The sequence below is a fragment of the Podarcis bocagei genome (genome assembly GCF_964188305.1).
Source record: "Podarcis bocagei genome assembly, chromosome: 12".
Classification (NCBI taxonomy): Eukaryota; Metazoa; Chordata; class Lepidosauria; order Squamata; family Lacertidae; genus Podarcis; species Podarcis bocagei.
The window spans coordinates 2993886-3017838 of NC_138137.1; the positions used below are offsets into that span (position 1 = coordinate 2993886).

At 42.5% G+C, this 23953-nt stretch overlaps 1 protein-coding gene across 11 annotated transcripts in view; it reads left to right on the top strand.

Moving 5' to 3' along the window:
* The window catches only part of TPK1 (thiamin pyrophosphokinase 1), a 448208-nt gene that overhangs the window by 205046 nt on the left and 219209 nt on the right, over positions 1–23953 (top strand). For 4 of the 11 annotated variants that reach the window (XM_081165240.1, XM_081165245.1, XM_081165238.1 and 1 more), the window contains exons 1-2: positions 533–649; positions 4558–4623. In XM_081165240.1, coding sequence (XP_081021366.1) covers positions 4581–4623 — 43 coding nt within the window. In that variant the 5' untranslated portion in view covers positions 533–649; positions 4558–4580. Of the gene's footprint in view, positions 1–437; positions 650–4557; positions 4624–23953 lie in introns of those variants that run through there. The other 7 variants (XM_081165242.1, XM_081165241.1, XM_081165247.1 and 4 more) reach the window with 4 other exon arrangements.

A 23953-nucleotide genomic window follows, 5' to 3' on the forward strand; every position in this document is an offset into this window, starting at 1 on the left:
CTTCCTCCTCACCGAGCTACAATTCCCAACACCCTGAAGATGTATGATGTACATGAGAACGGGGCCCCGGGGAAGCCTCTCTGGGCGGCGCCTTTAAGAGCTGAGGCTTGGCAGAGGCGGGGCTCGGCCCTCCCCCCCCCCCTTCCTGCCCCGGGCTCTCTCTCGAGGTCCGGAGGCAGAGGAGCTGCCCTTCTCCTCTTGCAGAGCTTGCTGCCGCATTTGGCTTTGCTTTCGCGGCGTCTCCGTGCAGCAGATGCCGCCTTCTTCGCTTGCACAGCTCGCCGCTCTGTTGCTGCAGCGCAAAAGGCAACGCAGCTCTTGGCTTGCAGGCAAAAGAATCCTCCTCTCTCTTCCCCGCTACAGCCTTTCTCCACCTGTGGGGTGTTGTTGAACTACAACTCCCATCACCCCTAGCCAGCAAGGCCGGAGCTCAGGGATGATGGGAGTTGTAGTCCAACAAGATAGACTCGCGGGGCTGCTCAGAAGTCGACCGCCGAGCCATAGATTACTGTGGCGATCGGCGCGATCGTCCCTCGGCGCGTCTCCCCTGGCTCCTGGCGCGCCGGTCCTGGAGCCTCCAGGTGCAAAAGGGAAAGCGGCGGCGGCGAGAGCGAGAGAGCGAGCGGGTGTCTCTGGGCAGCAGCACCAGGTACCCCCCCCCCGGCAGAAATACTCTCCTCTGGCCCTTCCTGGTTGTGTTAATCAGATCCCCCCCACACACACTTTCTTAAAGGGAACAGACAGCCCAAGTGCCCGGCTCCTGCTCTTTGCAAGCTGCAGCTCCTCTCCCAACTCGCCCGGGACGTGGAGTCTCTTCTCTCGCTCCTGCCTTTGGCCCCCAGGGGCCCGTCGAGTCCGGCATCCTCTTCCCACGCCGGTTCCTCTTGGGGGAAACGGGGGCGCCAGAGCCCGGGGAGGCAGAGGGGGGCCGCGTGGCTGGTGGCCACGGATCGCTGCCTCCCGGTCCGGCGTGGCCTCGGCATCCACTTCCTTGACTAGTGAAAATATTATTATTAACTTATACCCCTCCCCGCCTTCTTTAGCTGAGATTCGTGCATTGAAGGGGTTGGACTAGATGACCCTTGGGGTCCCTTCCAACTCTACAATTCTGTGATTCTTCCCCGACAAGGACTCACACACACTCCTTCACACTCCCTACGCACCCTCCCATCCCGACAGAGAGGTGGAAGAGGGAGGGGAAAAGGAAGTCTCTTGCTTCGGTGCTCACTCTTGCAGAAGAGAGAACTTTGCAAAGAAGCACATGATCTTTGCAGATGTACAGGGGCTAAGGACAGTTGTTCAAGAGACTGCACTGCATTCTGAATAGAATAATGGGCAGCCTGTTTGTCGTCATCATCATCATCATTTTATTTATTTATTTATTCTTAGGGCTGCGTCCTGGCTCCTTTAAGGAAGGTTTCAGGATTCTAAAGGAGTAGTTGGGCCTCCCCATCTCCTAAAAGTTGATAGCCCCCATGGGAGGTTCAGGAACAGCAAAACACGAACAAAAAAAATCAGGAGAGCCAACCTCCTACTTGAGAACTGAGGTTTAAGAACAAAGGTTCCCTGTGCAAGAAGTGGCTTGACCCTTGGAGGGGGTTGCATTAAACAACAACAACAACAACAACAACAACAATGGCCAAACAAGCTGTGTTAATAAAGTGGCATCTGTACCTGTATTCTCTCTTCCCCCTCCCGCTCTAGACTAAGACTGGGGAGATTCAGGTTCAAATCTTCATCCAATCTTGTGGTTCACTGGACAGCCTTTGAATTTATTACCTGGGCTTTTCTACAGAGTCCCAGGGTAGATTACAACCATTGATTCGGTTTTATGTATTTATATTGTTGCAAACCGCAGTGATATATTTTTATGATGCAGCAGTACATAAATATTTTTATAAACAATAAAACAAACAAACAATGTAATATGAAAAACAGATTAAAACAAATTACCAAACAACAAGCAACAGCAAGGTTGCTTTGATGTTACAATGGATAGGGGCCGCGCTGAACGTCTTGGAGAAGGGCTGGGATAACATGGCAGGGGGTGGGGAGGTAGCTTTTGGCGGGTGTGGGGTCCTATAAAGCTCTGGGCCTGCAGTTGATTTTGCTTTTCCAAAGCTCTTTTCATGCTCTTCTCCCCCCCCCTCTCCCATTGCTTCCCACCATGCTCACATACTTCTCTTTTAGCTCTGGAGTTGGCTTGGCAGTTTGAGGAATCACTTGGGCAGATGTCACTGTTGGGCTTCTAGCTGCCGGCATGTTGTATTCTGCATTGTGTATTCTGTTATGGACAAGCCCCCCCACCCACATTTTTTCGGCATTGAGTGCTCTCTGCCCACATCTTCTCTTCACACATTCCCTTGTGTTCACAGTTAAAATGCTAAAATTCAGTCCAGCTGTTTTGCTTTAGGGCACTGGACCTTGTTGCATCCAAAGTATCCCTGGCATCATGCATTTGTCCCAGTTGCAGTGTTTATTGGTGGACATGCTGATATTTTACAAGTTACAGCATGTCAACTCTGCTGGTCTTGTTTTCAGAACTGTGATAGCCATATACAGTCATACCTCGGGTTACAGACGCTTCGGGTTGCTTCTTTTTGGGTTGCGGACTACTGAAACCCAGAAGTACCAGAACGGGTTACTTCCGGGTTTCGGCAGTCGTGCATGCGCAGAAACACTAAATTGTGCTTTGCGCATGCGCAGAAGCACCGAATCACAACCCACGTATGTGCAGACACACTGCTGCGGGTACGTGCATCCCTCACAGATCACGTTCGCAACCCGAGCGTCCACTGTAATTCTACTGTCTTGTGCACATCTTTGAGGTTGGATAAATACAGGAGTTGGTTTATTGTCCCAAGGAGCAAGGTCTGCACCCTCCTATCACTGCTGTATCTGTTCAAAAAAATTGTAACGCTTTAGAAACCTATTTGACCAGAGGAGACGACAGTAGAAATTAAGATATTATAGACCAAGGGTCCCCAAACTTTTTAGGGACCAGGAGCACATTTGGAAATCTAAGAAGCTGTCAGGGACATTAGAAAATACCAATTTAACAAAAGTAAAACTGGTATACTCAGCCCCACCCCGCCAAGCCACACACAACAGCAACAGCAGGAGAAGCACCTACACACAACCCAGAAAAGAGACGAAAAGAAAAAGCACGCCATCACCCCAAATGCGGCCCAAAGAGTGTTTTAAACCTAAATTTAAAACAAATAGGAGGAGCTGGGAGCCTTGGGCATCTTTGTTGGATTGATGCAGAAAGATGAATACAGTTTTGTTCCTATGACTATAAAAAAGATTGTAGTCATCTTCATTTCAGTCAGTCTCATTTACTATCTGAGTCAATCAGTCAGAATCCATGTTGTCTAGTAGATTAAAAATACATTTTTATTTTAAACCTAGAACTTATTAATGTGCTTAATTAATTAATTAATTAATTAACTGCTATTTGTACCCTAGCCACTGGACTGGTGGCATTTAAAAAATCCCCCAAAACATAATTATCCATGAAATAATAAATAAAGTGGGGCTTTTACTCAATAGATAATTTTAATAAATAAGTTTAGTAGTTAGCAACTAAGGGCCTTTTGTATTCTTTTCCTTATTGCACATATCCCAGAGTTGAGCATTAGCATTCAATCTATGTTCCTATACTACATGGCTGAAGGATGGCGCAGATTAGGTCCCACTTTCCCCAGCCAGCTCAGACTCTCTTTTTCACCTAGCCTAGCATTGTCTAATCAGCCCGGGAAAGGCTCTCCTGGGACCTTCTGCCTGCAGGACACCTGCTCTGCCACTGAGCTATGTTCCCTGCCTTAAATTGGGCCCAGAAATTCGACTGTCTGGGAACTGGTGTGCGCAGGGCTGTGTACCACCTGTGCGCCTAGACTGCCAGTGGAGATGCACACCAACAGCAAGCTGTGCCGAGTGCCCACCTCCATTCATGGCATGGTTCCTAACCCAGCAAACATGTTGATTTGGAAATAATGTCTCCTCTACAAAAATCACATCTGCTTCTGTAACGTACTCTGTTTTAACAGAGCTGTAAATACATTGCTCATGCAACCTTTATTATTTTGCTTATTATTCAGTTTTGCTTTCAGGTGGCAAGTTACTTCTATAAAAATCAATATTTACCAATTAAAAATTGAACCCTCTCAAGCTTGGCTCGTTCATTTCGCTGCTTCCCTGCTCCTCCAGAACTCAGATTTTCCAATCCCTTGAACTGTGTGTCACACTATCTATCAATCTGGCTGATGCCAAATGTACTTATAGATTAATCTCTTCACACTGGAATGGGCTTCCTGCCACCTGCTATATGTAACAGCCCATGGTTCTGTGTAAATCAACTCTAAATGTATTTATTTTAAAATCAATATTTGTGTGTGCCTGCAAATTTGTGGCTATTTCTGAACTGAGCTTTTTTACCCTGTTCATTTTCTCATGAATATTATGCTTAGGGTATAGTTTAACTATAATTAAAATATTGAATTAATAAGTGAGGTTCATGAACTGTGGCTTTTAACAAGCTTTTTTGTTTTGCTTTAGCTTTACAACATTAATAAGCAGCTATGGATCCTGTGTTTACTCCACTGGAATGCCTGCTTCCCACTGGTATTGTATCTACTGCTTACATTTCTTTTAAGAGTGTTTTTGTTGAAATGCATCCTGAATGCACCACATTAAAAAGCTGCTTTAGTGTTGGGCGTTGTTACGTAATATTTGAAGAGACTGAGCCTTGCAGCCCTACCACAAATGCAGAATCTGGTAGAATCAGTGTTTCATTTTAGTTATTTGTTATGAATCTCTGCACTAGCACTAATGCAGTTACAACGGGAGGCTGTGCAAATGGTTTGGGAGTAGACTTTTAACAATTTTGATTTGCCTGGGTAGAAATGGTTGGGTAGACTGTCTTTCAAAAGCAGTGTTCATGCTCCCATAGCCATTACAAGGGAATATGGGATAACTATAATGATTCTTCTCAACTTCAGGAGAAAACAGTCATTTATTCCCCATTCTGTGATTTGTCTTTTGCTCCATGATATTAAAGTTTAAGAGCTGCTTTGAGATCAGAGTGAGCCTATCCAAATGACTGAATTACCCAACTCATAAAAATCATTGCTCTTATTTAAAATTTTTAATTGGGGTGATGTTATTTCAAGATGGTTAGACTTTTCCCCACTAGATTCAACATGAGTTAAATGAACGTAGACGCTCTGAGCATCCCATTGTAATGCTTTGGGTCTTTAACTGAAAAGCATTTAAAACAATTTATTTTATTTTCCAAGTTGTTGGCCCGTCTCTGCTACTTTCTTTTATAGAGGCAATAACACACTTCATTTAAGTGCGGCTATTTCACCTGCCTATGCATTTCAGGTAGCTGGAACTTCATTCATGGGTCTTTAATCTGTACCACATGTTTGTTGTGCATGTCTGAATTAATTAAACTTACTCATTTCAGTTTATAGCTTGCTTGGTGCTTACAGGCTGTCACCCTGAAGGAATTGCAGCCCCTAAAAGTTCTTAATGTCAAATTATTTTTGACATAATTAGCTACATTCTTTCTATTGCTTGTAATGAACCAACTAATAGATGGCCAATCTGTAGCACGTGTGCCACAAATAACAAAAGTGGAATACGTGAAGTGGCCTGATTTGCCAGAGAGTAAGGTCTCCATCCTTGACAACCTCTTGTGTGCCAGTGCGAGAGGGGGGAGGGGATTCTTGCTTTGTTTTTGTTTTTATTATGTCTTTTGCATTTTCGCTTGCATTTTTATGCTGTGACCCACCCTGAGAGCTATGGATGAAGGGCGGAATACAAATTTAAACAAGGAGAATAAGCTGAAGGTCACCCAGTGAGCTTTCTGACAAAGTGTGGGTTTGAACCTCCATCTTCCTGATCATGCTTGAAAATAGTAACCACACCTATGTTACTGCTATGTGCTGTGGGCAGAAGCTTTGGATGAAATAGACCCAGGACACTTAGGACTTTTGCCTGTGAGATGAATGTCAGCCAGGAACTGGCACTTGCCAATGAGGAGGCCTGGTGGGCCAAAATTTGCTCATGAATCTGAGGTTTCCGACTGCTGCTGTAAAGAGATGGTTGTCTCAATCCAGGTTTTGATGGGATTTCTACTTCTGCCCCCTTTCCCCCCTTATAATTACCTGCCATTCATTTGCTTTGATTTTGGGTAGGGGTAACACTCACTATTTGCACTTTCGGAGACTGAGCAGTGAATTAAAACAGCGATTGATGTATCTTAATTTTGTGAGAAAACTATGTATTTTTGCCTGCTTCCAAAAAGGTGGTGTGTGTGACAGCAAAAGCTGCATTTGCAGGACCTGAAGGGAAGTAGGGAATTTTGCTTTTTGTTTGTCAGTGTTGAACTGCCAGTTATAAATGCCATTAAAATAATCTGACATCCAGTTGTTTTTAAGGATTTTGCACAAAACTGTATTTTGTAATGCAGGTTGCAGAACTGAATAATTAATGGAGCCAAGCTTTGGGGTGATTTGCAGTTGCACCCCATAAACCTTTCTAGATTGCAGTCTTTACAATCGCCGGTTTACTTGGTGGTTGAGTTGACACTGAACAGACGACTGCTTAGGCCATCCTTCTAGTGGTCATTCTGCACCAGAAGGGATGGTTCACAATTTGCAAATGGTATAGTAAAGGATGGATAGGTAGCAGACAATGTTCCCTGCCTTATTTCAACCAGAAGAAAATGACCTCTTAAACCCCACCAAGAGTGCTGTCTTGCATATCACATACTCTTGAATTCGCGTCTTAATATGTATTGAAGAATCCAGAGGTCCGTGGGCCAGATTTAGAATTATCTATGTGGCCCATGTCAGATGTGGTCTAAAACTGGGCTCTGTCCAGACCGAAGGTGGATTGCATCTGTAGTACCACCATCATTTCCTCTCTCTCTCTCTCTCTCTCTGTGTGTGTGTGTGTTTCTCCTTCAAAGAAACACAGAGAGAAATTGAGGGCGGAGGGGAGAGATACAAGGGACAAAATGAGAAAAAGTATTAAGAAAACCAGCAGCGGACAGAAAAGGAAAAGGAAGAGAATGACTGTTATAAGGTGTCAGTTATTAACAGTGGATCCCATATTGCAGGTTATACTTAAAGCTGAGCTCCCTTCTTGTATCTCCCTTTCCTTATGTATGGGCATTGAGATGAAAACAACTTTAGCACCTAGACTGAGCACCAAGGAACTTCTCTCCTCCCCACACCCCCCTTCCCTATTGTTTATGGAAATTGTTCTGAATAGAGTTATACAGAGTCACTGACATAGCTTTGGGGTGAAAACAAATTCCTTGCTTTATTGCCTTCTGAAAGTGCTTCAAGTAGTTTGATGCAGAGCGTTACAGCACTAGTGTTATTAAGTTCAGAATATCAATACGAGTGAGCTTCTGTGACATTTAAAAAGATCTCTGCAATACTGTTAATTTTGTGTTATTGGTGGTTGTACAACTCTTGATAGATTAAAGGGGGGGGACACCCTGACATTCTCAAAAGTGGTTTGCAGTGATTGAAGCAACACTGAAGACCAAATTTGAGACAGCCAGCCATGTACTCAGAGAGTGATCCTGTGCAAATGAGCAGGGCCTTCATTCACACTGCAACCCTTAAGTGTCATGCATGTTTAACACCTCTCAGGCAAAGTCCCTTAAATAACAAAGGTGCAAAGGTGACTTGGTTAAAGTTAATAGCAAAACCTTTTGATTATATTATAGTCAACTTGCATGGTGAATAATGCAAGCATGCATTTCTTGCCCCTGTTCCCTATTAGATGTTTCAGCTGTGTGTCTGTGTGTAGTTCTCACTTCAGAAATAGTGAGAATAATACCAACTTTACAATGCCCTTGTCTGAATTCTGCAGAATGTTGGGGCGTTTAAGAAAATCTCAGTACTGTACACTCTTCTCTGAAAAACTTAACTGTGAACATACGGTGGGCCTGATGCTTACTAGATTCTGCATTATGTTTCCCAAAATGTTCATATATTTTGGAGCAGTCATCGCCAGTCTTTTGACAAGGCATCACTTTTCACTCCAACCTGCCACATGGAACCCACTTTTCCATTGTGTGCCATTCTGTTTCTCCCTCTCTGTCTCTCTCCCGCCCTTCTTTCTCCTGCTCTTTGCAAAAAAGCATTTTTTAAAAAAAGGCAAAAGAAGGTAATAATTGTGTGCCTCATGCAACACACTGTAAGTTGGTCTGTAACTCAGTTTGGGGTCTCAACCTAACAAAACCTCATTATGTGTAATGTTTCTCTGCATAGTCACTTGGAAGTGACTAGGAAAATAGCTATCTGCATTACTAGTTTACATATAACTAGTTAATTACTGGTATAATGTGTTCAGCCTGTGCGTTGTAGTACAGCATAAAGTGTCTGCACCTAGATTTGTAGCCCATCCCTAGCCAGAGTTTAGATATTCAGAAATAATACCCAGCCATGGCTAAGGAACACAAATAGGGCTTCTTTGGGGAAATGAGTGCAGCTAAGCTAATTCATCTTCTCAGCTAGTAGGCATAAAAATTTGATCGGGAACACATTAGGTCCTTTGATTTTTCCCCATTTTCTGAAAACTTGATAGTGTCTCCAACATTGCCATAAGTTTCATTTCCTCCCCCAAAGAACTGTACTGCTTTTATCAAATAATCGGGGGGTTTAAAAGCATAATTTTACTCTGAAAAGTGATTATGTAAAAATAGAGTCTACCCTTTTTACTGAATACTGAGTCTACATGTGTATACCCATTGTCAAAAACCACTTTCTTGAGAAATGAAACTAATCCGTCGAGAGCTTAGTGAATGGGTGCTACTAAATGAGGAGCGTTATCTCACATGGAGCAACATGGTGTTGAGTTGGAACATTTGCCTGCCTTTCACTGCCTCTCACCTCTATCCATGACCTTCCCCTTCCTCATTCTTTCACCTGTTAATTTTTGCCACTTTCAGTCTCCATTACAGTTGTTCCTTATAGGACCTCTCCAGCTCTGCACCTGAGCTAACAGGTGTTTCTCTGCCTGAATGGACTAGCTTCTCAGCCCCTTCTGTATCTAAATTGAATGTTGAGTCCTCAAGAAATACATACTTGGGATAAAAGGGGGAGAGAGGCTTAGGACTGAATCCTGAGGGTTAGTCCCACCCATAGAAACAAAGTAAAGATTAGTGGTGACTGACTTGATGCCCCATTGATTTCAGCGAAGGCTCTTGCCCTACTTTGGTCTAAGGAGAGGTCGCACTGTAAAAATGGTACCATACACACATAGAAACTGAACATCAACTTCACAATTCTTTTCTCTGTTAAGTCTGTAAGTCGATTTTTCAAAAAAAAGCATTATCAGTGATCACATTTGTAGCATGTGCTTTCTCCAAGGAAGTTATTCATTTGCACGCAGGAATCTATTCCTGAATTCAAAGCACGTCATTTTATGGATCGTGCACATGTGACTTTTAGTCACCAAGCCCAAGAGCAAAATGGCCCAGGAAGAATCGGACTCTTGCCAGCAGAAGCCGCCATATCTCGATGTTCCTTCTGTTTGTGAATGACAGGGTTCAAGTCTTCTCAATAAGCAGTTCCCTTGTACTTCTACAACCTTTTTTAAAACTCCTAACAAAATCCCTGGCCGAATTCTTCAGCAGTGGCTGAGATCATCTGCACATTATGGAAGGAATTCATAAAGCTATTCTTGTGGTCATTCTTCTGAAAAGAGGGAGGACAATCTCAGGAATTTCATTGTTTGCGTAGCAGATCTTCTCGGCCGATGGCTTTTTGCACTGCTTCCCAGTCTGCAGTCTCCTGCTTTTGGCCCTGTAGATGTTTTGCCTTTTATTGTGCTTGAATTTGTTTTCATATTCATGTCTTATTTTTCATTTCACTTTTAATTAGTTTCATTATATTTGATGGCAAATGTTTAGTTTATCTCCACTGTTAATAGCCTAATTGTTTCTCTTGCCTTAAGTAATATCTCGTTAACTTTATATGCCATCTTTTCCACATCATCTGCAGAATTAATTTCCTGTGCATGGAGTTGTATTTAGTCTGCAGCGTTTTTTCCGAAACTTTCCTAATTAGCATTTTTATAGCTGCATTGGGTTTTTCTGTTAAGAATTAAGCTTCAGAGGAGACTTAATAAAATAAGTATTATCAGTTGATTATCTTTTTTAACACCTCTACAAAGCTGGAAATTGGTTTTGGGGAAAATGTTTGCAGAATTAATAGACAGTTTTTTAAAAATGCAGTAGAGAAATATTGGAAATGCGAAAATAATTATTTTTAATATTAATATATTCTGGTTGTCTGATTCAGTAACATACGTGTTTTTCAGGGAAATTAGATATGTTTCAGCATTTACATCTTTGTAAGTATTTTAGGGCCTTTTCTGAATTGAATTTACAAAAGAAATTATTTTTCCTAGAACAGCAAACAGATGTTGCTAATGCTTAGGCTTCATCCTTTGGATTTCTCTCAGTACTTAAAACCTCGTGGTGCACAGACACAGAGCAAGTGTTGACTCATAGCCCCACCATCATGCTGCGCATAAGCAGGGCTCTGTGGGTGCCAATGAGCATTGATAGCACATTAGTGTAGATATCCATGCTGATATTGTATCATGCCTGCACAACTGAGCTACTGCAAATCAAACCACTGGGTCACCCTATGTTCTTGTACTGGGCATGTTCTTGCCATCTGAATTGAAGAAGAACATATATCACAATTAAAAAAACAGTCTCATCTTTTGGTAGTGAGAAATGTTTTTCAAAGCTAAGCTAGTCTATGAAGGCAAAATGAAAATAGTACTTACACAGTCCAGAAGCCTTCAGAAGTATAGAGGAATCCTTTAATTTTCATCTGACATCTCTTGAGCTTTTTCACTTTTCTTCCCCTTTGAAAAGTGTTTCTCATTTATCAGCAAGCGGTTTATGCTGCATTAATGTGTGACACTTTAAAGCAGCAGTGTTCTTAACTGGTAAAGGTACCGTATTTTTCGCCTTATAAGACACACTTTTCCCCCTCCAAAAATGAAGGGGAGATGTGTGTGCATCCTATGAGGCAAATGCAGGCTTCAGGAAGCTATCCGCAAGCCTTGGGAGCCCGGCGGGAGTTCCTGCCAGGCTCCGCAGGCTTGCGCACAGCTGCCCGAAGCCCGGGGAGCGTGGCGCTTTGCACCCCAGGCTTCGGGCGGCTCTCCACAAGCTTGCGGAGCCCGGCCGGAGTTCCGGTGGGAGATTTTTAAAAAGATATCAAATTGCACAGAAGAGAAAGCAAGAAACATCCATCTGAGTCTCTGAGCTTCCAAGGCCTCAGGACCAACTCACAGCCTCCAGCTGCTTTGTGCCAGAGTTGCTTTGGACTCCCAAGCAGGGCTATTCATTGGAGCCCCAGTTCTAACCTTTGGCATGTGGGGGTGACGCAGGATTCTGCCTTGTCTCCCATAATGTGTGACCTCCACATTTAATCACCGTATGAGGCTGTCCAGAGATTTGGTGAAAAGTGTCACCAGTATGCTGATGTGTCTTTTTCATATGACCCATAGAAATTATGAAAATGATGGGAGGAGATCTGTGACCTTACACTTTCTTTCTTTTTAAATCAATAGCAGCCACAGGGTCCCCTGAAACCTGTCAGGGCTGCAGCACCAGAGAAAGGCGCTTTAGTGCTCAAAACGGTTGGGTTGGTCATGGGCACATGGGAAGCCTTGTGCTCAATGCTTCAGAAGCACTGAACGCAGAGTGTACTAAACACTTTCCACTTTCCAAATGCCTGATCTGTGCTTTCACTTTCTGCAAACAGCTTTGGATTCCTTTCACAGAAGTTTCTATAGAATGGAAGGAATGGAGTTATAAGCAAAGGAAACGGATGAGCCTTTTTGCTGAACCCATGCATGTGTTAGCAGCTGTCTTTTCAGTTGTTCAAAAGAGCTGAAATAAATATAGAAACAAAGAAAGCGAATCTTTTTGGAAAGAGTGAAATGTGATGTGGGGAAGAATGGTTTAATTTTCATTCCCTGTAATGTATCCCTGTAATTCCTGAGCTTTGAATATTCAAAGCTTTTGTGTGTGTGCTCTAAATACTGCCAAAGATTTCAACACCAATTTTAATACACATATGTATAAAATAATTAGACACCTCTCATTTCAAGATTTCGTGAAAATAGGCAGCGTGTCGTTCACTTTGCATCTCACACATTTCTCATTGGAGAGAGCCAGTGACACTTGTTTACTGAACATCCGCATAGCTAAATGAAAATGAAAATGTATTCATAGCTGCATATGTCACCACGATGGTCTGGATCCATAAAAAGCTTATATTAAATATGCATCACAAGAGAATTAACAACAGAGTGTGGAGCTATGTGGTCTCTAGGTTAGTTACTGTTTGGAGCATTGCTTAATGAAGGATTTACCTGGAACGTGAGTAGGGTGTAGGATTTTTAGGAAGTGGTGTGTGTGTGTGACATCCTTTCTTCTGGTTTCCCATGTTGTTGTCAGGGGCAAGCTGTCAGGGTCTAGAGCCAAGCTAGATGTGGAATTAGGTGTGTTTGCTTCTTTCATATAACAATCTTTCTTTCTTTCTTTCTTTCTTTCTTTCTTTCTTTCTTTCTTTCTTTCTTTCAAATGCAAGTAGATTCGCTTTGGGAGGAAAGCTTCCATTGGTGCCAAAACTATGCCCCAAGAATTCTGACTGAAGAAATCAAGTCCAGACCTGGTTCCAGCGATCAGGCAGAACATGTCAGTCAAAATGGCCTGGCATTAAGAAGCCAATTCAGGGGGCTTGTCTTTGTGAAATCTGAAGCTTGGAAAGAAATGTCTCAAAAGCAACAGGGATTCTGAAATGTAAACCCCAAATGTAGGCTAATTAGATGTACAAAGTGAAGTTGTTACACCTCTAGATGGTACAGAAGTAACAAATATTCTCCATGAAGTGAAACACACTATCTGTAAAGTAGCCCTCTGTCAGGTAATTAGGAAACTGTAGAATCCATTGCGTAACTATTGTGGGTGCATTTATTGTGTGTGTATTTCACTATGATATGGAAAATGTGTTGCTGGTGAAGGTGATGTAGATCAGAGGAGACCAACCAGCGTTCAGTAAACAAATAATTCAGAAATGCCCCATATCAAGAATAGTGATAGAACTACAAAAGTTAGCAACACTTGCTTAAAAATATAAATCAGATCTCTACTGGGGAAAATGGTTAAAAATATGGGGCAAAATTCAGCCTTAGGCATGAATAACCAAATCTCCCCTTTGGTTTCCTTGCTTGTAATGGTGCTGAGAGCATGCCCCTGGAATGGTATTTTAGCATTTTGATTAAGTGATAATGAGGAGAACAAAATGTAGCACAATAACTTTTGAGTTATAATACAAGAAAATGTATTCCGAACAGGCACTTCTTGTTCTCAAAGATCTGAAACTTATGTTTTATACATCAGAAATAATTTCTAACATGCATATACACTGGCCTTTAATGGCTTGGCAGAACCAAGTAAAAAGTTCAATTTTCTTTTTAATTGGTTCAAATAATTCACTGGGAATGATTTAAAGAAAGAGACAAGGTGCAACTCACATCCTATGGAAGTCAATAACACCTTTTTAATGCAAAGGCTTGGAAGTTAATGCCTTTACAAGTTGAGGGACCACAAAGATTCATGGTGGGAACCATGCGGAGGGAGCTGGTTGTGGTGGGAGAACAGGAAGTGTGGTCCCCAGACCAGAGCTGCATAGTGTGCCAGATGCTTGTGTGTTAACTTCCTTACTACACTGTATTGTCCCCCATAAACCTGAGATCTGTGGCGCTCTTGTCAGAGTTTTGGTTGTTGGCAGCAGGGCAGTGACACAGTCAGACCCAAACTGAGCACGATTGTGTATCAAGGAAGCCACTTCCTCTCAAGCAGTAAAACGAGGTTGAGAGGAAGTCGGCTCCACTCTTCCCCCCACTTTCTGGAAGAGCCCCTTCCTTCCTCTCTCGCCACTTGTTAAAAGCTCATTTTTCTTCCTTTGCGATCATCAGGACATTGAACTATTTCTGATGTTCTTATGGGACGGCTTTTTGCATGTACAGCGTAGCCGGAAACATTTTGCTTCTTAAGCCTCTCTCCGGCTTTAAAAAATAAACTAGCAATTTTCTGAACATTTAGAAAATCTGCCCTGGAATTAGTTTTGCTTTTTTTATATATATTTGGTGTGGTTTGAGCTGCATTGCGGCAACCTGCTAGTCTTTTTGCATTGGGTATTCCTGGTGTGGTCTTGGGAGAGCTAGAGAGGATGCAGAAACAGGCTTGTGGATAAATGTCAATTTGAAAACAAAAGCTTTTTTCCTATGTTTAGTAGCAAGGGCTAGGGCAGGGGGAGGGTTGCAAACTTTCCTCTCCCTGCAAGTCTGCCTTGTTCTGCTCAGTTGGCGGGCGAACAGCTGAGGATAATGGAAAGGAGTCTGAACTGCAGAATCAGTTAATTTTACCTGGAGGTCCTCTTTCCTCCTGCCTTGACTGATCAGCAGGAGGATGTGTTGTGGGTCATGGAAGATTGGGTAGTGGGGCAGAAGCAGTCCAGGGGGTGCAGATTGCACACTTCTGAACCAGAAATAGAAAAGAAGTCATGTTTTGTGGAGACAATGCATACCGACTGAAGAATGTCCATATTGGCTAGAGAACGTACAAAATTGTCAAGGTATTCACATTCCCAAAAGGCCTAATGGAGATTATGTATATTGATTGGGAAATATGAACAGTTATTTCTGGAAGGATTCTGTGCACATTCTCCATGAGGCCAGGTGAATATACACATTGGCTAGTTGTTATACACATGAACTGCTCAACATGCCTTCCTACTCACACAAATGTGTGTGTGATGCTATGCGGTAGTGGTGGGAAATAGAGAAAAACTATTTCATGAATTGAAAGGCTCCATTAGTTCAATCAAGTTTTACAGGAGTGCCAGCATTGTTGTTGGCTTTTATAATAATTCAGATGTCAAAATATGGCTTCTGAATTATGAAGCCCACATTAGACATCTAATACATGTATTCTAAAGTTTTAGGAAGAGAAGGAGAAGGAAGAAACCCCTGCAAATTCACCGTAAGCAAATACAATTGATGCTTTTATTGAAGGATAAAGAAAAGGTGGTGGAGTTAATTGCATACGCTTCCAAGTCACTTTAGAACTACCAGCAGGAAATTAGCTGTTGTGCAAAAACAGCATGAAATGTAATTCAGAACAGCTGTCTAATTTATCAGCAAGAACAAACTGCTCATGTTCTTAAACTGTACTCAATTACTCCATCCACCTTTTTTGACCTGTTCTGCCAGCTAATATTTGCTTAAATCTCAAAGAAAGTTTGTCAGGCTTTTTTGAAGTAAGCCAAAAAGCTCTGAGTCGTTTTTCTCCTGTAATATCCAGTTCATTCATATTTGGATTTATTTCCAATTTTGCACCTCTGGAATCTTTGCTGTGGGATATGTGGAATTCTCCACTTAATTAAATTTTCATCCTACCCTTCCTCTAGGGTGTCCCACCCTACAGCACTCCCCCCCCCCAAGACGGATTGGGCTCAGATATAGTGGCTGGTCCAGGGCTGCCCTGTGACCTTCATGCAAAGTATGGATATGATCATCTCTTAGGCAGGCAGAATCAAGGCATGGAGGTGTTCCAGAGCCTCGGCACACCTTTTTTCCCCCTTTGAGAAGCATCACCACACATGTGGAAGTTCCTACCAATGACCACTTCCTCCAGCGACTCCTGCTCACGCTACACTAGACATGCTCATTGCTACGTGCAGCGGGTGGTCTGGATTATCCGCTTATTGTTTGTAGCAGAATTGAAAATATCCTTCCGTTGGCCACATGCAACACCCTTCTAAATGACCACAAAACATTGAGATAAAGATGTATCTCTCACTTGCGGTCAACCAAGGAATGCTTATTGGGTGCTAAACTGGAATGTTTTCATTTGCTGTGGCCCGTTACTCCCTTCTCAGTGTTTTGCTTTAAAGTTGCCTTTATTTTCTCTCTCTGGCACTGCAACAATGCAAAGGAAGACAATGAAAAGTGGTTCCTTCTCAGTGAATATGTGGATCTGTGTATGTTAATGAACGAGAAGGTTCGGGAAAAGTTCCAATTTAAGGATTGTTCTTTCTAAGGGATCTTTTAAAAAGAAAATTAAAGCCTCAAGAGACTGTTTATACAGACAAATTAAAGGAGTATGTTATATTGTTGCTCTGAAAGTGTTAATAAAAAAACAAATTTTCCAAAGATTTTTCTTAAGTAGCAGGCTTAATTCAGAATACAAAGCAGTGGAGCAATCTTTAAGCAGAATAACATAGCATAAGCAGGATAAAATGCTTCCTCATTCAGTTATCAAGAACTCCAGGGAACAATAACGGAGTATGCAGCACCCTCCCTGGCAGGGAGGGCCAACGCCAAAGGGAGACTTATATACCTTAGACCAGTATTTATTAAACTTGGGTTCCAGCTGTTCTTGGCTCCCACTACAACTCCCATCATCCCTCATCACTGGTCCTGCTACCTAGGGGTGGTGGGAGTTGTAGTAGTTCAACAACAGCTGAGGACCCAAGTTTGAGAAACATTCCGTTAGACCAGCAGTTCTCAACCTGTGGGTCCCCAGATGTTGTTGGACTACAACTCCCATCATCCCTGAGCTCTGGCCTTGCTAGCTAGCAGTGATGGGAGTTGTAGTCCAACAACATCTGGGGACCCACAGGTTGAGAACCTCTGCCTTAGACGCTTAGAGGCGACATGCTGACTGGCCTGATATCTGAATACCTCAACCTGTTTCAGAAGCCGTTTTTGAGATGGTGTGAGGGATGTTACATCACCTCCAAGGTGAGATAGGTCAATAGATGGGGGCCAGCATTAGGGCTGAGCGATACTCCAATTTATTGACGTTCAGCATATTGTGGTATTTGGTTGCTGATATATCACAGTGTTGAAAGCCAGGTACAGCCTAGCCCTACCTGGCATATGTAGTTAACCTTCCGCTGCACTGCTCCTGGCAGCTTCTCAGCCTTCAGCTGGCTCAGCTATAGATCCTTCCACATCCTGGTCTCTTATCCCCCAAGCACAAGCAGCAAATCAAGACAATAAAGCAAACCAAAGAGTTTAACCCTTTGCCAGTAAGCAAGGAGGAACAACCGTAAAAACCAATTAACCAATCTCCTCTATATACAAAATTCTTCTGCAGTAGGTTTTCCTCAATAGAAAAGTTGGTAAAGATAAGCCCCCCCCCCCATCACGTTAGAGCTTGGGGTTATACAGTGACTTTGGGTGGCTACATTTCTCTGAGGTCCCTGGTTCTAGACAGTGTAGACTTCAGATCTGATAGATAGGTGAATTCCAGGTCAGTGAAGTATTAAGATAAGATTTTGGATTTAAATTTGATAAAGTCTGTTTTAATGGGTATTCAAAAAACCCTACATAGGATTCATCTTCACCCCTTAGAAATAATGGATTTCATTCTCTTTGAATGAAGGATACAGATGAGCTAAGTAAATATGGTCACACTGCTAGGTTGTTTATAAAAGCAGCATCTGTTGTATAACCAAAGGCATTTTTGATAGAAAAGCAAAATGCAGTGCATTAGAAGATATGAGCATTAATTTTGAATTAGGTCTGAGTGCAGTAATCATGACATTTTGAGTCCCTTTAAGACTTACGTTTTCCAAACACTTTTAGGTGGGCGTCAGTGCCATTGTCTCCCTGGTGCACCCTCACTTGCCTGCCCTGCCCCCTGGCCATGCCACAGCCCTTTGGTTGGACCAGTGTCAACACCAACAGCTCACTGGCTGCTGTATCAAGGTGGGCAGGAGATGGGAAAGTTTGGAAGTGGAAGGAAGGAGGGAAGGTGCTCTTCCTCCGAAGGAAGCTTTGAAGGAAATTGGAAAGAAAGATAGAAGGTCAATATTTATTATCATCACTACCAATAAATTGGGAATAGAGGGGAAGGGGATAATAGAGGAAAACTGTTAGAGGAGGAAGCAGTGAATATAAAAGGACCAGGGAAGAGAAATGAAAGAAACTGGCAGTTTGGGCAGTTGAGCATGATAAGAGAATAGGAGAAGAAATTACAGGAAATGGATAATAATACTTTGAGAGCTGTGTGGGTGGGAAGACAGAAATGCAAAAGAAAAAAGCTCCACTTGCAGTCTTTGGATCAGCAAATTCTACTTAAAATGGGGAGGCTGAGTCACAGTATTTCCAGAAAAATACTTAGCTTGAGGAAAGCTGAGCTATGCAACTCCTTGCTGCAAGGAAAACTCCATGGCCCCCAAAATTAGCAATTTCTAAAGATAAAGACCAGTAGAAAGTAATCACCAATTGGTGACTGATTGCATTTCTATCCCACCCTTTTCTGCCAGCTGCTGCCATTTTGTGAAGTAGGGATAGCAGTGGAATCTGTTGAAAAAGAACCACCATGTGGATTTCCGCCAGTTGGTTGCAGGGACTTTTGCTGGGAATGCCTTTCATCTTTTGCTTGCTTGTTGCTAAAGATAACTAATAGGCATCAAGGCTGCAATCCTAACCCTGTCTATTCAGAAGTAAGTCCCACTGAATTCATTGGGCTTACTTCCAGATAAATTAGGTTAGAATTGTTGTCTTAATCAGCTTCTGATTTTAATTTTCAAAAACCTAGTGAAGGGCATCATTCATTATTGTTCCTTTCACATGGTCACTTTTGTTAACTTTGGACTCTCTCTGTGGTCCTCACTTAAAGTCTGGGGATTTGGAGCTGTCCTGTGGTTTCTCCAGCAGCTGGTATTCAGAAATATTGCTGCCTCCAGCCGTTGAGGCAGAGCAGAGGCCTTGTGGCACATAGCCGTTGAGGGCCCTTTTCTCCTCCATGAATTTGCCCAGTCCTCTTTTAAAGCCAGCCAAGCTGGTGGCCATCACTGCCTCCTTAGAGAGCAAAGGCCATAGTTTAACTAGGTGCTGTGTGAAGAACTCCTTTCTTTGATCTGTCCCCAATCTCCCAACATTATGCCTCATGGGATGTCCACAAGTTCTAGTATTCCCCCCTCTAGAGAGGAGAAAACCTTTCTGTAGTCACTTCCTCCATGCTATTCATAATTTTATAGACTTCTGTCATGTCATCCCTTACTTTCCTTTTCTCTAAATGAAGAAGTCCCCAACGCTGCAGCCTTTCCTCACAGGGAAGTCGCTCCACCCCGGGATCGTTTTGGTGGCCCTTTTCTGAACTTTTCCCAACTACCAGAACTGCACACAGTACTCCGAATGTGTTTGCACCATAGATTTGTATAATGGCATTATGATATTGGCAGTTTTATTTTAAAACTGTTTTCTTCTGAAGTTGGCTAGAGCATGGTGCTGATAATGCCAAGGTTGAAGGTTCGATCCCTGCATGGCACAGCTGAATATTCCTGCAATTCAGGGGTTGGACTAGATGATCCTCAGGCTCCCTTCCAATTCTATGATCCCTACCATGGATTTTGCCTTTTTTGCAGCTGCTGCCTGCTGGGTTGACATCTGCATCCAGCTATCTGCCATGACCTCAAGGTCCTTCTTCTGGTCCATCACCTCTAGTTCAGACTCCATGAGGGCACACATGAAATTTACTTATTTTGCTCCAACATGCATCACTTTACACTTGTGTACATTGAATTGCATTTGCCATTTTGCTGCCCATGAATTCATGGAGACTTTAATTTTATGGCAAGAGCGATTCCTTCACCTTGCAGAATAGAAAAAGGAAGCTCCACTCTTAAACCATGGACACCTGCATATTGGAGCGTTTCAGTCACAGCCTTTATTTTTCACGTACAAGAAACCTAAGGTTATTGTGGGAACTGCAAGGTGCCTTCCTGTGTGGTGCTGTTTTAGTTCATTCTCAAACTTTATTTCTCAGAGAACTGTAAATAACATAATATTTTTCAACAAAAACATAGGAATCATGATGAGTTGGAAACTGTGCCAGGAAGCAGATAATGCTGTTTTTTGGTTCTCCATTAGCGTGTGCTAGAGCTGCTATCATCTTCTCTGGCAACTATCAAGGAGCTAGCTAGAAGCAACAGAGACAGTAAACAAAGGATGTTGGAGGAAAATCACCCCCTATGGGAGATTGTTTTAAAATCACTGGGAAGTTCTGCCTTCAAAAGACATCTTCAGCTCCTCCTAGATTGCCTGTGGGAGTGGAAACTTTGCTTTGGAAGCACTTGCGAAACTGTTATTTCTTGCTATAATGTTTATAACTAATGTTCAGCTGCATGCATCTCTTTTCTCATGCATCATCACATACACTCACAGTTTCTTTTTACCAGTCAAAAGACCACTGTTTATTTTTTTATCCTAACCTATGGCACCAGAATAGCTGACATAGGCAGCAGGATCCAATGAGCTGAGTAAAGACATACCCAAGTACCTGGGATTTTGAGCTTCCATGACATAGCACAAGTCCAGTTTCAGAGAATTGTTTTCCATCTGGCATTAAGAGTTTGATTCCTGAGAAACATAAACCCTTAAAGCTTTTGTCCATGCGGAACTAGTTGTATAACTCTTTGGATTCTGGCTATACATCATGATAAAAGGTAAAGGTAAAGGACCCCTGACAGTTACGTCCAGTTGCAAATGACTCTGGGGTTGCAGCGCTCATCTTGCTTTACAGGCCGAGGGAGCTGGCGTTTGTCCGCAGACAGTTTTCCCGGGTCATGTGACCAGCATGACTAAGCCGCTTCTGGCGCAGCGGAACACCGAAAGCAGAGCAGTGCACGGAAACGCTGTTTACCTTCCCGCCACAGCAGTACCTATTTATCTACTTGCACTGGCGTGCTTTCAAACTGCTAGGTGGGCAGGAGCAGGGACAGAGCAACAGGAGCTCACCTGTCGCATGGATTCGAACCGCCGACCTTCTGATCAGCAAGCCCAAGAGGCTCAGTGGTTTAGACCACAGCGCCACCTGCATCCTATACATCATTATAAAGGTTACTTAAACATGACCTGCAGAGTATCTGGCTCAAAGAGATTTGCATGCGCAGGAACGGGTAGGGACCATGGCTGCTTGACATGGCTGCTTTCGCCTTGCATGCGAAAGGTGCCTGGCTGAATCTGTGGCATTTCCAGCTAACAAGGATCAGGTGTTGGGAGGAAGTCTGCCTGGGACTGGGGAGCCACCTTGGCTCAGAGACCGGGGATGATGCAGGCTCTGGAAATGTGAGAGCTGCCACGTGCCCCTGCCCTTCCTGACTCATTAAAAAGGCCAGCGCCTCCTTCAAACAAGGCAGAGTTCCAGCATGCCTAAAGGCATCCATCTGTATTTTAAAATATTTGTTTTTATAATGTTTTGTAATAGCTTTGAACTATTATCTTTTATATGTTCTTAGCTTTCTGTGTTTTATTCATGTTCATTTTAATTTTTTTGAACCACCTTGAGGTGGGATATAAATATTATAAAGCTAATACTAATAAATAACTTATTCATGCACAGGGATTTCTCTTCATAAGACCATAAGACAGGCCTGCTAGGTCAGGTCAGCGGTCCATCCAATTCCTGGAATAGCCAGGCTACCTTCCTGGTAAGGTAGCGGGCCATTAAGGAAACAAAGGAAGTGGATCTGTGCTAGAAAACCATGCTATGAAGCCCTCCATAGTAGGCTCTGGTTGTAAATATGTGTAAATAAGCCATCTATCCTGAAGATACCACAGTCTCTGTTCTTCCTCATTTCAAAGGAAACACGAACCCTGGGAAAGCACCTGGAACCCCTGGAATCTCGTACCACTCAGAGAATAGGTGGCGCGCAACAGTGTTTTATTTTGTAAAAGTGGTTCTGGAAGGGAGAGACACCAGACTGATGGAGACAGTTCTCCTATTAAAGGCTCTTACATGTGAGATGCTCTCACAGAGAGTGGGGGGAATTAGCTCAGGCTGGCATTGGTCAGCCTTGTCCACCTTGTATTGAACAAGTGGTCTGCTGATCTTCGAAGACAGAAAAATATTTGGGATAATTTGTAGTGTCTGAAGTAGTCAGGGTAGTGAAGTAGTGGAGGTGCTCTGATCCATGGAGACACAAAATTAACAGGATTATATTTGATTTACACAGCTTAATGCATTATGATCATAATTCTACTTGAAACTTCTTCACCTTGTGTATGAGGGAAATACCTTGCTGCTTTGGCATTATTCCTTAGGACGACTCACATATTGTATTGAGCAATTCTGATTCTTTGTAATCCATAGCTGTCCCATTTAGTATAAGAAAATGATTAAAATTATGATTTAAACAGATCTGGAATTCATGACCATTATATCTGCAGTGGGTATCTGAGAAAATGGAAATGTTTCAGGTTCCTATATTTGTTTTTATTATACTAGCATTTGGTGCCAAATTAGGCATTTAAATCACTTTTTTAATGCTGAAATAGCTAGATTTTTGAGAGAAAGTGAGATAATTGGATTAAATGATTCATCTGTGAATCTGCAAGATTGCAGTTAGCAGTTTAGCTGATCTCTTGCGGAATTACAGATTTATTTGTTTAAAACAAAAAGGTCGGGATTTTTTTCCTGGAGAGTATAATATTTGGTTATTAGGCTGTTTGCTACTCTGATGAAGAAGAAATTAGAAGCAATCGTTTTGTTTTAATTTTTTGCTCTCATCTGTCCCCTCCATATCATTTCTACCTTTTTTTGGCTGAAGTTGTTGAAACTGTAGGCAGAGTAGCCCTGAAAAAGTGAAAAAGGCCCCCCAAGTTGTAGGCAAATAGATATAGGGGCATATGTACAGGGCACATTAATAATTTAATGTTTATTTTCTTTAAAATGGAAATGCCTGTAACTTTTTTTATTTGGGGGCAGACACTACAGCTCTGAATAGGGTAAAACAGGAATCGCAATCGCCCATAGTGTTTTCTGGGCATTTGGTGAAAATTGTAGACATGAGAGAGGTTCTCCTGGGTAAGAAACCTGCCAGTTTGCAGAAAAATTGACCTTGGGACTTTTAAAAGTTGATTTTTTGAGGTGACAGAGAATTAAAAGGGATTTGATTCCTGGGTCAAGGCATTCCCTCCGATTACAGGCTGTCAGTCAAAATGGAGCTCTTTCTGGTTCTTCTCATCTCCCTGTCCTGGCACCTTCCTTCTGCCAGGATAGGGAGACGAGAAGAACGAGAAAGAGCTCCATTTTTCTCTTGCAAAATTGAGAGTGTTGGTAAATGAATCTCCTCTTATTATAACTAGCCTTGACTGTTGAGAAGAATCTCCCTATCTGATCATAGCATGATCTTAAGTTTAAGTTTAAGCTTTTCAGGGTTGTTCCATCTCTCTCCCCTCCCCCCCATTTATGAGAAGCATGGGGACATCATTTGCTTTAAGTGCAGATCTGCAGTAATTTTTGGATGCCGGGATCCCTGAGGTGCCACAGAGCAGTTGAGGAGTCCCTGTTTTTCTGCATGCAGCTTTGTCAGGGTCCCACTTTGCCTCAGGCTAGGCAGCCCAGCTCAGGTCAGGATTCATCTGAATCCAAATCTCCATCAACAGCAATGAAGCAGTGGCTAGTTCTTTCATCCAATTTTAGCTTTTTCGTTGGACAAGTTAATATGAACTCAGCCTGAATAAATAAGCAGAAGTATTTGGAGTATGTGGTCTTAAGTGTCAGATGAGGAATTTATAACCAAAAGGAACACTTTTCACTGAAGGATGATGAACAGCAAAGACACTGACAGTATTAAGTGCCAGAGTTTTTCTTTCCCTCATTGATTTTTATTGTGTTTATGGTTTGGCTCCCAGGCATATGTATTTTCATTTTCCATTAGTACAACCAAGACTCTCTCTGGAGAGTTGAGCTGACATAAGTAGCACCCATTTCATTAAAAATGGCTCCCTCTTCACATAACACAGCCTGTGATTATTAAAAAATAAAAGTTAAAAAAGGAAGCTGACATTTGTTATTAGGCCTCAGAGCTATTAA